The sequence below is a fragment of the Rhinoderma darwinii genome, chromosome 3, assembly GCF_050947455.1.
Source record: "Rhinoderma darwinii isolate aRhiDar2 chromosome 3, aRhiDar2.hap1, whole genome shotgun sequence".
In the NCBI taxonomy this organism is placed as follows: domain Eukaryota; kingdom Metazoa; phylum Chordata; class Amphibia; order Anura; family Rhinodermatidae; genus Rhinoderma; species Rhinoderma darwinii.
In genome coordinates this window covers 162,206,628-162,224,508 of record NC_134689.1, presented here as the reverse complement: position 1 = coordinate 162,224,508, position 17,881 = coordinate 162,206,628, and the positions used below count along the sequence as shown (strand labels likewise).

Here is a 17,881-nt window from a genome sequence, read left to right as displayed (position 1 = left end):
AGAAGAGAAAACTTCTAAAAAATTCAGAATATAGGTCATATAATGGCTAAAGATAGTGTTATTCCTTATGTACACACATATGACAGCTCATTCTGAAAAGTCCCCTGAAAAGTTAGCTATACTTTAAGTACCTGGGAAATATAGGTGAATTTATCACATGCTGGCCCTTTAAGAATGGAAGGGTCAGCGCGTGTGCACTAGTGGCCGACAGGTGAGCAGTAGGAGAGTGGCAGTTCATCCAATATAACCTTGTTTGAAAAATAACTAAAGGAGTTGTATAACAGTATATAAAAATATTGCTCTCCTTTGTACATAGCTCGCTCGCTCTATCTATCTATCTATCTATCTATCTATCTATCTATCTATCTATCTATCTATCTATCTATCTATCTATCTATCTATCTATCTATCTATCTATCTATCTAATCTATCTATCGATCTTTATAAACATTTGGGATTGCTCTCAAATAAAGACCTGCTTTCCTGACCTGCACTCTCTGCCCTGCATGGCATTTACTCCCCCCAGCATGCACCATTGCGTGGCCATCCTCTCCACCATGGCATTCAGCCCCTCTATTCCAAGCCTAGACTCAAACTCCGGGATCTCTTCATGACTCCTCTACAGTTGTTTGTCTGTAACTGCTTAACAAGTGAAGAACACACTCACCTCTACAAGTTGGACTTTGTCTATTGGTCTTTTCTTCTATAACTGATGAGCATTGGGATCACTGGGTTTGTCACCTACTCCCACATGATTTTGTTTTTTTTAAACTTTTTGTCTTTTTTTGTTTTTGTGCCTTTATACTTTGAAAACCTATGTAAACCTTTGAAATTAGTTTGTTTCTTTAAAAAAAAAAAAAATTGTGCATCAATGTGATTGGTGCGACTTCCTAAATACATTTTTTTACAAATGATTTTAACTTTTTGAGATAAAGCTGCTTTGTATCCCGTATACAGAGCAGCTATATCTAGCGCTAAATCCTGTATCTGCCAGGTCCGCAGGACTGAAGGTATCAGTGTCAGCGGGTCCAGCGTGTCTCTGACATGCATGATCCACCTGTAATCGATCACATCTAAGTTATGAACTTAGATGTGATTCATAGCAGCTTGATCCTGCTTAACATAGACACGCAGGACCTGCTTTCACTGATACTGTCAGTGCTGCAGACTTGATAGATATAGGATTCAGCGCAAGATATAGGCCTCATGCACACGACCGTAGCCGTGTGCATGGCCGTGATTTTCGGTTCGGCCGGCTGCGGACTGTCAGCCGCGGGCCGCCCGCAAATCGTGGGACATGCACATGGCCACCGTCATTGTTTTCAATGAGCCCGGACCGCAGAAGACGGCCGTAATAGGACATGCCGGTTCTTTCTGCGTGCAAAGACTGCAAAACTTACGGTCGTGTGCATGGCCCTATAGAAATTAATGGATTAATGGATTTTCGGGGGAATTGCGGCCGCAAAAACACGTTCGTGTGAATGGGGCCATAGCTGCTATGTGTACAAAATACAAAGAAGCTGTATCTGAAAAAAAATAATTTTTTAATAAAATGTATTTAGGACGTTGCACTAATCACATTGATGCACAATTGTATTAAAAATAAAAATTATATTTCAAAGGTGTACATAGACTTTAACAAAACTTAAATACATTTTTTTTAATTTGCACGATTCCTTTTCATATTGCAAAACCCATGGTGAGAAGTTGATTTTACAGGTCCTGCCCTGACATGATGATCAGTAACTGTTCTTTACTTGCAGCATGTGTTCATTTCTATGGACACTGTTGGTCTTACAGTGTCCACTATGTTTCTGCAGGGATTTTGATTAAGAAATCCTCTCTAATACCTCAACAGACAACCCATTGAAATTGTTACCTGGGCAGCATCTTGTGTATCACTGGGCCTGCTTAAAGGGGGTTTGAATAAGATTGCCATGCTGTGTTTTTTCATTCTCCTATGTTATCACATCACAATATATACAATATATAGAACCTGTTGTAAGTACAAGATACAGGTTAATGTCATCCAAGTATTTAAACAGATCTTGAATTTGAATAGAAGGCATACAAAGCCCTTTCTCTGCATGTAAAGTCTGACTTTTCTGAAATTGAAGGACTGAATTGCCAATGGCCATAGGTCTGATGCCATAACAACAGGGCTTTGGTGTTTCATAATAATGTCAACTGCTACTGACTTTCTCGTATAGATCTGTACATCTTAGCTGGAAGTAACAGTTGTGCTCACCAGGTATCTCTGTAGAGATGAAACAAGCAAAAGTAGAAACGCAAACTCTAGGTTGCTAGGTGTCTACAAGATATAAAGCTGCTGGAAGACTTGTCAGGGATTTCACCTGTAACTAGGTGACGCTTTCCCTCTGTCTCACACTAGATAAAACTATGTCTGACTGAAGGGGTAAAGCTGAATAGCACTTGTATAAGAGAAGGTGATGGCAGACCCTCTGCTCAGTGTTACAAATAGATGAGTCCTTGGTGAGGGGGCGAGGGATGTTACCATGGGAGGGGGTGTGCAGGCTGTGCTAGGAGTTTGTGCGCTGGTGCTGAAAGGACAGCTCCTTCCCTCCAGCTGTCTTCTATCAGGAGGAGGCTGGCAAGGAGACATCATCAGCATCTCCACCTCCTGGAGCCACCTTCACCCTTCAGCTTGAATATAGCTGGGATCACACACTTGTTTCTGTAAATCCTCCAGGAGCTCGTGGATTCTTTGTTTGTGCTCATATATATAATGACTACCGCCTGTTGTGATTCTGACATCCTTACAGCAGATGACATTGGAGGAAGATGCTCTATGAAATGGACTGAGACGTACATATAAGAATAACAAGCCTTTGGAGTTGGAGCAGGAAAAGCCATTCATAAAAAGCACTTCTAGATCGATCCTCATCTTTGATCTTTACAGGGACGATGAGGAGAGGCTGGCACATACTACTGGCACTTTGTTGGCTCTGTGTGTGAGGTATGGAGAAGCTTTGTCTTTGTACAGGCAGATGCATGCTACATGTATGAATGGGCATGGCTGAGGCTCTAGATGTTTGTTTACAACCTGTAGAAGGACAATAAGGGAGCTCTGTTTACTAGGGTGTCATCATCTTCAGGGTGGCAGTAGGTAGAACGTGTGATGTGTTATAGGGGAAGGTGACTGATCAGATCATTGAGCTGGGGGGCGGGGTGCTGAGTGACAGATAGGGGGGAGCTGGAGAACTTCTTACTAACTGGAGGTCAACAAGTTTAAGGTTACTCTACCTAAAGTAGTAGTGTCTGAAAAGACGGATACTATGTGTTTAGTAACAAGATATTTTTTATCTGCCTTATTTTAACCCTATGTGTGTCCTCACTGTCTATTCTACCACTGCAGGACACGGGCTCCTTTCTCCTGCCACCCATGCGCGTCATGTGGCACCCAGAGATATGGGCAAGATCGATGAGAACGAGAGGATAGTCCTCAATGTGGGGGGCACCAGGCACGAAACATATCGGAGTACTCTTAAGACCGTGCCCGGGACCCGCTTGGCGTTACTAGCATGCGAATCTGACAGCGACCCAGGGCTGGAGCAGGAGCCGGTCCCGGGCTCTTTCCAGGCCACCTGTCACGACAATGAGTTCTTCTTTGATCGCCACCCAGGGGTCTTCGCTTATGTCCTCAACTACTATCGCACTGGCAAGCTGCACTGCCCAGCGGACGTGTGCGGACCCTTGTTTGAGGAGGAATTGGCATTTTGGGGCATTGATGAAACGGACGTGGAGCCCTGTTGCTGGATGACCTATCGCCAGCACCGAGATGCGGAGGAAGCGCTAGATATCTTTGAGAACCCAGACCGGATTTCTGGGGAACCACCACTTCTAGATGAGGATGAGGAGGACCTGGGGAAAAGGCTCGGGATAGAGGACGTTGTGGGTCCTGATGGGAAGGCTGGACGCTGGAGAAGGCTGCGGCCCCGCATGTGGGCTTTATTTGAAGATCCTTATTCTTCCAGAGCCGCCAGGGTAAGTGCTGGGCACGGCAGTATGTGCCAGCCCCAAATCTACAAGAACCTGTTGAGTTAATGTGTATCACACAGGTGTCGCTGTACTGGACAGCACCACAACTATCTTACATCTATTTCTCCATAAACCACATATAAACTGAACGATTTACCATTCTCTTACCTTATGAGTGTAACTGTCATGTGACTATTAAAGGGACACTACATCTAAAGCACAAAAGCTAGTAAGAGTACCATGTAACAGGAGCTGCTCACATCAGTCACCTATATGTGTGTATATGTTCTGGACATATGTGTAGTAATGATCATGGGGCAGGAATTATTTTGGACATCCTGTCATTGAACATAGTAGGGTCAAACCTTGTTTTTTTTCTTTTAACTCTTAATGCTGGGCTGATCTGTTTTTTTTTATCATGTATGTAATATATGGTGACTATACCGTTTAGTGCTGTGAAATATTGATAATGATGAGAACAAGTACGCCATTACTTTGCTGCACCTTACTAAGGACTATTATTAGAGTTACTTTAGTTAGCTACACACTGTGCTATTGGAGTCTGTATCTTTCTTTTTAAATACATTTCTTAAAGTGATGTTGATTATTTACAGGACATAAAATCCATACCACTAGCATATAGAGGAGAAGCCCCCCATTGCTGTCAACAGTGCTGAGCACCCTTGCGTTGTGCCCCATATCACAGGCTATGAGCCCCAGATCACAATCTATGTGCCTGCAAACAATGCCCACTGTGCTAAGTACACCTACAAAGTGGACATCACTGTTTTACAACTTATATGCTAAAGGATAGTACATTAAACCCTTTGGGTATATTTATGACAATGTTGAACTTCTAGGGAAGACACACAAGGCATTGTCCCGAAAGCTATATAGAATTACTGAGAGGTCTGTAGATTAGTAATTTGTCATTATACAAAATATCTGTGTATAAAACATGTACAAGCAAAGTATTATTGCATATTAAACTGTAGGTAAACCCTTTGCAACTTGCATCATGCCATTTAAAATGTTGTCAGTTTCTCCTTGACAACAGAGTACAAATTGCAACTGTCTCAACATGTGCTGTTACTAACAAAGTGACAGTTTGTAGTCTGTTACTAAGGATAAAGTGCCATAATTTATCAGGGTTGGTTAAGCCTATGCTGACTAAAGTATAGTGATTAGTTGACACTAGTTTTCCATGCAGCTACCTGACATCCTTTTTATTTGTCTATAAAAGTGTTATATGATGCATTAGCATTTCTGTGGAACGAGTGGATGTTCAGGCAAATTTAGTGAGTAGTGGTATTTAACTGCAATAAGTTAAATCTATTGCTGTAGTGGTGATGGTAGTGCCTATATTACAGTAATAGCAGGTGTGTAATATATATATATATATATATATATATATATATATATATATATAATATATATATATATATATATATATATATATACACATAAATATATATATATATATATATATATACACACACATATATATATATATATATATATATATATATATATATATATGTATATAAAATGTAACTAAATTTATTTCGTGTTTGCATTCAGTAACAACATACATAAACCACCAAATTAGAACATTGGTTACTTTGTATGCACCTATGTGTATATTTTATGCTGCAAGCCTCTGATAGGAGGTGCAGTAAATGCGTAGATGAGTGGCTGACCTTGAAGCTAATCTCCTTTACTGTGATGTATGTTGAATGAAATTACATACAGTAATTTTTAAAAAGGAAATGTTAGTAGATATAGCTTTGCATAGTCATTCAGTTAATGTGTTCAATCTTTCAGAATTGTTTTCTGAAAATAAACCTGTGGCTATATAAAGTCACGCAGAGACCTGTTCTTGAAAAGCTAGGATAAAGCCTACTGCTCTACTATTGAATATGTGAATGGAACATTCAGCAAGGCTCAGCTAAGGACCTGGAAGACATGATTAGCCGGCCTATGTATGTACATGAAGGAGCGATCACCATTATAATATGCATGTGTTGGAGGTTATTCAGCTGGGGTACATTGTACTGGCTTCTCCTCTTGGTGGTGTGATAGTTGGTTTCAGTTTTAGAATATATATATTGTGTTTGCACTTCTACCCCAGCAGCAAGGTGACTCCCTGTTATTCCAAGGTTAGTTAATCATGTAAGGCTTTAAATATCATAATAACATAACAAAATATCTGCATCTTTGACATACTCACTGTATTCCAGAAGCCTTGATGGAAGCACAGCCTAATCTGACATTTCTGGTGTTCTTGTTGATTGTGTTTATATTGTCTTTTAAAGACATTCTATGTGATATGTGGTATTTGCCTACATGTACTGATATATACAGATATTTCCATATACTGGGCACACCAAAATTTTTACAATTCAAAATCCTCCTGCCTCTCTACTTAGCATTATCCAGACATGCTGTTTATATACATTTTCTGCAAATACAAATTTATTGTGTGTATTTTAAAAAGTATTTGCCATTCTCATTAGGAAGCAATATTCAGTTTATATAATGAAATTTCACACAGGTGATCCAGTGTTTAGGCTTTAGGTGTCGATCTATTCACTCCTAATGCTTATTAATACAATAGTTCTGCCTGTACTTGCATAAAATTCTAAACACAGGATAAATTTGGCATTGAATGACCTTATATTAATGCTTTTGGTGTTCCCCGCTACCGCCATGTAAACCTCCAACCTACCCCATAATTATGCATCAATGTAAACCTGTTGGAAGAGAATACTTTGTAATGCATCCCATATATGCCAAATTTCCTACATACACAGCGAGCAATAAGTGACAAACCAAAAAAGGAATGTACACACCCATGATGTTATATAGTTAAACAATAATTTTTATTTCATTATAAACAAACAAAACATCCGACAAAAGGTTAAAAACATTTAAAAAAATAAATACTATAAGAGTGACACATTTTGCTACAAAAGGGTCACGTTATTGACTGTGACAGTCAATAATGTGACCCTTTTGTAGCGAAAACCCCCATATATTGGACTAACCAGACAGAAATTGTTATAATCAACTAAAGAGTTACCTTATGGACAATTATTAAGATTAAAAAGGATGAACAGCAATGAAAATTAATTTGAGTCAAAATCAGAGGAGATATGTAACAGACTAAAATAAAGAGGCTATCCAGATTTTCGAATTCAAAATGCATGAGAAAAAGTGAGGTGCCAGGATCGAGGTCAATTATTGAGGGAGAATAAAAATAAAAAGAGGGATAAACGTTTTGTCTTCTTCATCCGACAAGGCCCTATGGGCGATATCATTCGATCAGCGATCAGAAAAAACTGGTATATGATGGAAAATGACCCGCTGTACTAGCGATTACAGACAAATAACCAATTGTGTCATTTAGACGGTGCAAGCACCTGAGGGAAATTCTTGTAAAGAGATGCTTTGTTCAGCAGGTCTCTCCAAAAAATTGGTTGAGTGATTTGATGCCGAGAGGCAATTATACATGCAGTCACTGCAGATTTTGAAGTCAGCTAAGGTGTGCAAGGCACCTAAAATTAGGAGTCTTGGCAATTGAAGTGAATTGCATAATCACCTGTAGAATAAAATATGCTGTATTTGTCATCATGTGTAATAGTAATCTCTTATATCGAGAAGACTATTCGTCCCGACATATGTATGATCACTCGTGACAAGAGAGGGCTCCCCCAAATGATAGATCATATGCTTATTCATCGTGGGGGTAATGCCAAAGAAATGTTTTGCGGGCCTGATGTGTTTTAAACAGCCACCTTCAGAGGGCAATAGACATAATCTTTTGCTTCAAAAGGAAATGGAATTCATCGTACAAACAGAAGATTTACGATCTTTAAGTGCATTTTTAAGTTGAAAGATGTTACCATACCTGGAAAATACTCACGTTACTGTGTGGACCCTGTCTATTTGTAATATGTTGTATATTTACTGCATCAATTTTGCTATTTTACTATATATCATTAAAGTTGGCTTGTTTGTATATAAAGGCTTAGTTGGAACACTGAGGCCTTGACAAAGCGTGGGTACACGGGAAATGGCAGTAGGCTACTACTCTCCACATCCCATGACTATTTTATGCCAATAAAGTAGAAGTTTTTTCTACATGGTGAGTGCCCTGGAATTTCTCTTCCAACTAAATATTATTAGGATCTTCCTCTGTATACCCCAGAGCACCACCTGCTGCAAATTTTACAGCTGAGACGGCAAGGAGTGTGTGCATGGTGCCGGGACTTGTGTTACTCCTAGAGAAGCACTGCCAGTCTGTTTTCCTCTACATGCATTTAACCAAATAGTTGATATAGCCCCCTCCCTGTTGTATTACTTGGCCACAAATGTGGTGAAAAAGATAAATTGATAAAAGTGATAATGATCTAATGATAAAGACAACAATATAAAGACAGGTGAGGCATGAAACAAATATAAAGTGCAAAGTGCTATCTATATAAGCCCAAGTAGAATTGTAAATATGCAATGAACATATAATGTCAAAATCATAGAAAAAGGCCATACTTACTCATACATGGATAGGTTATACACCAGTTCCCAGCAGGATGCAGACAAACCACAATGCTACATAGAGGGAGATCGCTCTGGTGCAAAATACTGATGAACGTCCAATCTCACACCTACTATTCATGAAGGGATCGCTGCTTATTATTATTATCATTGCACACAGATATAGCTTATATAAGTGTGCCAGTCACACGGATACATGTAGTGCACCATGAAGGAATACAGCCTATTAGTTATGCCCATACTATTAGATAAGGCGGGCTGCCCAGCACCCTCTGAGTGTACCACACAAAGCACTGACACACTATCCTGCCCCCAACATTACAAGGCCTGGCTGCATCCTGAAAAAATACTTATGATAAATGATGAATATCCATTAAAATTATGAGGTGTTAGTTTATACTTTGGCCAAAATACGCAAGCTCACAACCCACGTCAAGGGCCCTCATCGTCTTGCGAGTCCCTGCACTAATATTACAAACAAATCACCGAAGAAATAACTATATTTATTTAAAATCACTGAAAAGAGCCATACTTACTCATACAAGGGCAGGTTAAACACCAGTTCCCAGCAGCACGCAGACAAGCCACAATGCTACATAGAGGGAGATCGCATAGGTGTAAAATACCAATGAACGTCCAGTCTCACACATACTATTCATGAGGGGATGGCTGTTTATTATTATCATTCCACACATATATAGCTTCTATAAGTGTGCCAGACACATATAGTGGACCATGCTGGAATACAGCCTATTAGTTACGCCCAACCTAAGTGCACCACACCAAGCACTGCCACGCTATTTTCCCCCGACATTAGAAGGCCTGGCTGCATCCTGAATAAATATTCATGATAAACGATGAATATCCATTATAAACATGAGGCATTAGTTGATATGTTGGTCAAAATACGCAAGCTCGCAACCCACATAAAGTGTCCTCATCGTCTTGTGAGTCCCTGCAGTAATATTACAAATAAAAAAGAACTATATTTATTTTAAATCACTGAAAAAGGCCATTCTTACTCATATGAAGGCAGGTTATACACCAGTTCCCAGCAGGATGCAGACAAGTCACAATGCTATATAGAGGGAGATCGCACAGGTGAAAAATACTGATGAACATCCACTCTCACGCCTACTATTCATGAGGGGGGTATCCAACTCTGATTTTGACCTCAATGGATAAGTAGAAAAAAATCAACTATACATGATACAAAAGGAGGGAATGTAATGGTCTAGTAAGGAGGACATTACAAAGCAAGCCCCATGCGCATCGCCACACCTCAGTTCGGCTTCCTCAGGGGTAACCAGATGGAGGACACAAAGACATTTATATACGAATTATAGGGATTGTCCATTTTTACTATTCCTTTTTGTTTGGTTCCCTTAAAAACAAGCTATATACCTAGCTTCTCCTGTTGTTTGGATCCCCAGAAGGGCCACCTGGTTAAAAAAAAGCATTGCATAGTGCCGATTGAAAATGATGGGTCATCTGTGTAATGCATTGACGACTCAGGTCCTTGATGGAAACCAGACAACCCCTTTAAAAAGTTAACTTTAGAAATAGATGTATGTACCTTATACTGTGTTTTGCTCACCCAACACAATAAGCTAAATAGATAAAGATAACTCTCTGAAATGTAATCTATCCTTCAAAATAATATTGCTTGCTACGCAATATATAAAATAACCAGGAGAACAGAAAAAGCTTAGGAGCCAGGAGGTGCCCAGCCTTATAATTATCCTCTTGGCAATGTTGTGCCATGAAAATAATCCATTAATAAATGGAACATGTGACAGTTGATAATTATCTACAACCAACATCATGTTATTCTACCTTCCACCTTCCACAGAAGGGATGAAAGCGGCTTGTGGAAATTGATAATTATACCTGAAGTGTAAGTGCTATTTGGGCGCCAGCAACTCTTCGTGAGTTTCTCTTTACAACACACTATAAAATTGAATGAAACAATAACCTCACTCAAACACACAAAGAAATGTTTATTAACCCCTTGACACATTATAGGGAAGTATGGAGGGCGCTCACGGGCTGAGCGACCTTCATACCCTGCGGGTGTCAGCTGTGTTTTACAGCTGACAGCCCAGACTAATGCTGTTACTGGCCGTTTAACCCCTCAAATGCTGCGGTCTATCGTGACCGCAGCATCTGAGGTATTATAGAGAGGGGAGCGCCCCCTCCGACAGTTAATCGGCGCCCCAACACTGCTATCGAGGGAGCGAAGGTGGTTGTCATATCAGCCCGGGGGCCTAATGAAGGCTCCCAGGTCTGCCTTTTGTCTCCCTCTGTTAAGCCGTGTCTCTGGCATGGCTTAACAGAAGCCTGTGAAAATGCTGATATACTTCAATACATTAGTATTGCAGTATATTGTACCCGCGATCTAACAATCGCTGGTTCAGGTCCCCTAGGGGGACTAGTAAACAAATATTTAATAAAGTTATTAGTAGTAAAAAAAAATAATAATTAAAAGTTAAAAAAAACCTCTCTTTTCCCATTTTTCCTCTAAAGCAGGGGCGTAGCTAGGGGGGGGGGGCAGGCGGGGCACGTTCCCTGGGCGCACCTCAGAGGGGGGCACCAGCGCCCCCTCCTCTTGCACTATAATTGTACCTGTGTCGCAAGGACACAGGTACAATTAGAAGCAATGAATGACCGGGCACGTTCCGTGCCCGGCCATTCAGCGCCTTTCCACGTATGAAGCAACTGGTACCTTTTGTACCAGTGAAGCTTCCGTCGATGAAAGGCGCTGACTGACTGACAGGGAAAGTCATCCTGCCCAGCCAATCAGCGCCTTCCATAGACGCTGTGTTCAACCCCCTGGAGACCTGCGCAGAAGAGCGCAGGTCTCCATGGCTGCCGGACGACGTGGGAGCGGGAATAAGGTGAGTTTGAATATTTTCTTTTTATTTTTTTTAACTGTAATAGAAGTGTGTGTCTGTATCTGCGGGGGGACTATATCTACAGGGGGGGCTATATCTACAGGGGGGCTATATCTACAGTGGGGCTATATACAGGGGGACCATATCTACAGGGGGACTATATCTACAGGGAGGGGGACTATATCTACAGGGGGGGCTATATCTACAGGGGGGCTATATCTACAGGGGGACTATATCTACAGGGGGACTATATCTACAGGGGGTGGGCTATATACAGGGGGACTATATCTACAGGGGGGCTATATACTGGGGGACTATATCTACAGGGGGACTATATCTACAGGGGGACTATATCTACAGGGAGGGGGACTATATCTACAGGGGGGGCTATATCTACAGGGGGACTATATCTACAGGGGGACTATATCTACAGGGGGACTATATCTACAGGGGGTGGGCTATATACAGGGGGACTATATCTACAGAGGGTGGGCTATATACAGGGGGACTATATCTACAGGGGGACCATATCTACAGGGGGACTATATCTACAGGGAGGGGGACTATATCTACAGGGGGGGCTATATCTACAGGGGGGCTATATCTACAGGGGGACTATATCTACAGGGGGACTATATCTACAGGGGGTGGGCTATATACAGGGGGACTATATCTACAGGGGGGCTATATACTGGGGGACTATATCTACAGGGAGGGGGACTATATCTACAGGGGGGGCTATATCTACAGGGGGACTATATCTACAGGGGGACTATATCTACAGGGGGTGGGCTATATACAGGGGGACTATATACTGGGGTGGGCTATCTACAGAAGGACCATATCTACAGGGGGTGGGCTATATACAGGTGGACTATATCTACAGGGGGCTATATGCTGGGGTGGGCTATCTACAGGGGGACCATATCTACAGGGGGTGGGCTATATACAGGGGGACTATATCTACAGGGGGGCTAAATACTGGGGTGGGCTATCTATGGAGCACCAGATACAGGGGTGGGCTATAGCTACAGGGGGGGCTATATAGTATATAGCCCCCTGTAGATATAGCCCACCCCTATAGATATAGCCCACCCCTGTAGATATAGCCCACCCCTGTAGATATAGCCCACCCCTGTAGATATGGTCCCCCTGTAGATAGCCCACCCCTGTAGATAGCCCACACCTGTAGATATAGTCCCCCTGTAGATATAGTCCCCCTGTAGATATAGTCCCCCTGTAGATATAGCCCACCCCTGTATATAGTCCCCCTGTAGATATAGCCCACCCCTGTATATAGTATCCCACAAATAGCTCCCCCTATAGTGCTCCACAGAAAGCCCACCCCTGTATATAGCCCCCTTGTACATATAGTCCACCCCTGTATATAGTGCTCCACAGATAGCCCACCCCTGTATATACTATATACAAGGGTGGGCTATCTGTGGAGCACTATATACAGGGGTGGACTATCTAGTGGAGCACTATATACAGGGGTGGACTATATGTACAAGGGGGGCTATATACAGGGGTGGGCTATCTGTGAAACACTGTATACAGGGGTGGACTATATGTGGAGCACTATATACAGGGGTGGGCTATATCTACAGGGGGGCTACATACATGGTTGGGCTATCTGTAGAGTACTATATACAGTGGTGGGTTATATCTACAGGGGGCAATATACAGGGGTGGGCTATCTGTAGAGCACTATAGGGGGAGTTATTTGTGGGACACTATATACAGGGGTGGTCTATATGGGGGCACTAACTACAGGGGGCTTTATGGCAGGCACTATCTACAGGGGGCACAGTGTGTGTGTGTGTGTGTGTGTGACACGGTGTATGGTGCTATTATAATTAGAGGTGCAGTGTATGGCGCTATTATATTTAGGGGTGTAGTGTGCGGTATAATGATAACTTTATATTTATTTATAGGTGCAGAAATGTTGGAAAAGTGAGAAGCTGAAGACATGTGAGCGGCAAACTGCAGAAATGGGCTATGACCGGGAGAAGCCACCATAGAGGTCTGGACCGGATGGAGAAAAAGAACTAGAATCTGAGACGTCACCGGTGAGTCACTTAATGTAAATGTTTATTCTGCCTCCAATCAGTAATGTAGTCACTGTATGATCTGCAGCGAGATGATGGGTGGTGTGATTATGATAGGATTTATTTTTTGTGAAACGGCATCTCCCAGCATATCCTTACCATTGTTCGGGCCATGCTGGGAGCTGTAGTTTTATGCCGTACACACCTATACGGCAGGGGTTGCACTAAATTGAGCTGTATTTGTGCTGGGGCTGTATATATGTACTGAGTTTGGTTCTGGTGTTGTGTATAGAACCATATTGCTTTTAAAATGTACAAATGTTTTTATGCTCGCGTTACATAAAAATAAATGACACGTCGATTGGTGGAGAAAGCAAACACGGCGAGGGGGAAGGAGATGCCGGGAAAGAGGTTGGTGGGGGGGGGGGGGCGTCAAACTGAATCTTTGCCCCGGGTGCTGGAGAACCTAGCTACGCCTCTGCTCTAAAGTAATGTAAAAAATAAAAAAAATAAACAAAATTGGTATCGCTGCGTCTGTAAAAGTCTGAACTATTACAATATACCATTATTTAACTCGCACAGTGAATGCAGTAAAAACCCAAAAACTTAAAACGCCAATATGGCTTTTTTTTTTTTGGTCACCTTAGCTCCCAAACAATTTTGAAGAAATATTTATCAAAAAGTTGTACGTACCAAAAAAATGCTACCAATAAAAACTACAGCTTGTCCCGCAAAAAATAAGACTTCAAGCCGCTCAATCAACGGAAAAATAAAAAAGTTATGGTTCTCAAACTGTGGTAAAACAGAACAAATTTTTTTTAACAAAAAGATTTTTTCTTTTTAATAGTAGTAATATATATATATATACATATATATATATATCAAAGAAGAAAATTCAGCAGCACTCCAACGATCAAGGTGAAAAAAGTGAAATTTATTGTGCCAACATGGCAATGCAACGTTTCCGTCCCACCTTGGGACCTTTCCCAAGGTGGGACGGAAACGTTGCATTGCCATGTTGGCACAATAAATTTCACTTTTTTCACCTTGATCGTTGGAGTGCTGCTGAATTTTCTTCTTTGATATACGTATAGTCTTTGGATCGGGACTATCAGCTGGCACCCCCCATTACTGGAACCTGCAAATTGAATTAGAGTGCTGCCGTTTTTCTACTGGTGTACATATATATATATATATATATATATATATATATATATATATATATATAAAACGATATAAATTTGGTATCACCGTAATCGTATTGAGCCGCAAAATAAAGTTAAGTTGTCGTTTTTACTGCACGTAAAAACGAAAACCAAAAACACAATGTAGGAATCTCAGTTTTTTCCAATTTCAGCCCGCAAAGAACTTATTTTCAGTTTCCCAGTATATTATATGGTACTTTAAATAGTCCAATTAGAAACTACAATTCGTCCCGCAAATAATAAGCCCTCATACTGCTCCATTGACAGAAAAATAAAAACGTTATTGGCTCTTGGAGCGCGGGGAGTGAAAAACAAAAACAAAAAAATTAAAAACGGCTCGGTTGTTAAGGGGTTAAGCACCAGAAAATCTAAGATTGGCTTATTAGCTATTTTGTGATGATTGTAATAAACAATATGTAATGCACTAGCTATGCATTAATGAATGAAGGCGTACACTACTCATATGCTACGACATGTTCTATAGAAATACAAGTTATATTCTATTATGAGAAGGAAATGGCACAAGGAAAATTAAGGAATGTGATGAAATGTAAAATATAAAATATGTTAAAAGTTAAAGGTTTTTTTGGGACTTTGACCCTTAGGATAGGCCATCAATATCAGATTGGTGGTGATAAAACTCTGGGCACCCGCATCGATCAGCTGAGTGAAGGGACTGCAGCTCTCTGGTCTGCGCCGTTGTGCCTTAGGGTATGTGCACACGAGAACTGGCTTTTACGTCTGAAAAGACAGACTGTTTTCAGGAGAAAACAGCTGCGTCGTTTCAGACGTAAAAGCTCCTCCTCGCATTATGCGAGGCGTCTTTGACGGCCGAACATTTGAGCTGTTCTTTATTGAATTCAATGAAAAAAGTCTCAAATTACGTCCAAAGAAGTGTCCTGCACTTCTTTGACGAGGCAGTCATTTTACGCGTCGTCGTTTGACAGCTGTCAAACGACAACGCGTAAATTGCTGGTCGTTGGCACAGTACGTTGGCAAACCCATTCAAATGAATGGGCAGATGTTTGCCGACGTATTGTAGCCGTATTTTCAGGCGTAAATCGAGGCATAATACGCCTCGTTTACGCCTGAAAATAGGTTGTGTGAACCCAACCTTACATTGTTTATCAGGCACAGTGCCGTACATTTGAATGGGCCTGAGATGCAGAGAGCTGTAGTAAAAGGTACAGCCGCTACAAAATGTACGACACTGCCTAAAGATAGGACATCAATATCAAAGGCTTAAAAAAAACCTCAAAATAAAATAAATTTAGAAATAAATAGAGATAATTTTTACAATTATATACAGTTAATGGCTCAAAAATTACTGTAAGCAACTTTTTACTATAATTTCCCCTCAAGAGACAAGAGAGCGGCCTCTGTGGCTGGAGGAATAGGGATGGATTTACATGCACCAGATTTTATTGTAGAAATTACAGCTGCTAAAAATCAGCTTCATTCATCTGATTGAAACTTGCAAAAATCCATGTGCTTGCTGCAAATACAACCACTTTTAGATGAATGGAACTGATTTTGAGATCAGGATTACACACAAAATTTTGATGCAGTTTTTGGTTCAGTTTTTTTTAGCCAAACACAGATGTGAACACAAATCAAAAGTGATGTATCAGTCTTTTCTTTATGCCTTTCCTTTCTTTTGTGTCCGCTTCTGACTTTGTATCAAGAAACTGAGCCAAAAACTGCAACAAAAACTGCATCAAAACTGTTTGTGTGATCCTGGCCTTAGTCGCAGAAATTTCTGCAATAAAATCTGCCACGTGTAAATTCATCGTAAGGCTAGGATCACACACACAGTTTTGATGCAGTTTATGGAGCCAAAGCCAGAAGTGGATCCAAACGGAAGGGAAGGTATAAAGAAATGACTGATGTATCTCCTTTCTTCTGTGTTCACTTCTGTGTTTGGCTCAAAAAAACTCCAAAAACTGCCACAAGAACTGCATCAATACTGTGTGTGACCCTGGCCTAAAGATTCACTCTCCAGCAGTGAAAATGGTTCTTTACTGTAAGAGCGGTGAAGCTGTAGCATAATCTACCACAGAAACTAGTTTTAGTAGATACAGTTGATGGCTTCAAGAGAAGATGTTTTCTTGGAAGAAAATATTATAAATACTAGATTGAATGTTGATCCAGTCTGATTGCTACTTGGGGTCTCCTTTTGGATCAACAAGAGCTAACTAATATCCTATGGTTGAACTTGATGGACATATGACTTTTTTTCCAATCATATTAATTATGGAATGTAACCTTGTTTGATGAAACCGTGGAGAAATATATGTGAGATTAAGCTGCAGTGAAGTGTGGAGTTTTAGGCAAGAGGAGAGTTGGAAATAAAGGGAGGTCTACCGTTTTTCTTTTGGGATGCCTGGACTAAACTACTCTAACATCATGATATACATGTATTATAATACATAGTCCTAACAGTGAGATCTCAGGGGAACATGGCTCACTATATGGCGATGTTTGTTTATAGCTGTGTCCATATAGTCAGCTCCCAGGGTGAGCTTAGCGCATAGTGAAAAGTGATGAATGAATGCTACATATCCTGAGAGCTGTATGTGGACATAGGAACAAATACAGCACAGATGAATTCACAAGTTTTCAACAACAACAGGCAGTAGTGGAAAGATTAACAGGAGAAGTCAGAGAGCCATCTATTCACTCTCATATGTATCCTATTATACTCACCACGCAATGTAAACAGTGAAGGACATATAAGAGCCCCTTTACACCTATTATTTATCTTTGTTCAGGGCCTCCACCACCTAGGGACTTCCAGCACCCAGTTCCTAAAAGTCTGTGCCAAATATTCCCAGCAGAAAAGGCATAGGAAAAGTGAGAGGGCAATAAGCAGCTGCCAGATACTGTACCTTTGGCAGTGCTTATCTCCTGGTTGAACATAGGATCAGGCATGACCCTAGGGGGCAGTGAGACTTCTCTAAGGCCTTATTTACACGAGCATTGCGCATCTTGGACGTGAAATACTGCAGTTTTTCACGGCCGAGGTGCATCCGTGCTCGGCGCTGCGAGACACGATGTCACGCCTCCCCCTCTATGGAGGGATGCGTGATGCGTGAAAAGATAGAACATGTCCTATTTTCCCACGGACCCTTCACACGGTCCGTTGAAACAACGGCTATGTGAACGGCCACATTGA

General features: G+C 41.1%; 1 protein-coding gene across 7 annotated transcripts in view; it reads left to right on the top strand.

The window, feature by feature from the left end:
• The first annotated feature begins 2,465 nt into the window (after positions 1-2,465).
• KCNC2 (potassium voltage-gated channel subfamily C member 2) overlaps positions 2,466-17,881 on the top strand; it is a 317,994-nt gene continuing 302,578 nt past the window's right edge. For 2 of the 7 annotated variants that reach the window (XM_075856972.1, XM_075856970.1), the window contains exons 1-2: positions 2,513-2,977; positions 3,377-4,005. In XM_075856972.1, the coding sequence (XP_075713087.1) occupies positions 3,430-4,005 (576 nt within the window). In that variant the 5' untranslated portion in view covers positions 2,513-2,977; positions 3,377-3,429. Of the gene's footprint in view, positions 2,978-3,376; positions 4,006-17,881 lie in introns of all 7 variants that reach the window. The other 5 variants (XM_075856971.1, XM_075856973.1, XM_075856969.1 and 2 more) reach the window with 4 other exon arrangements.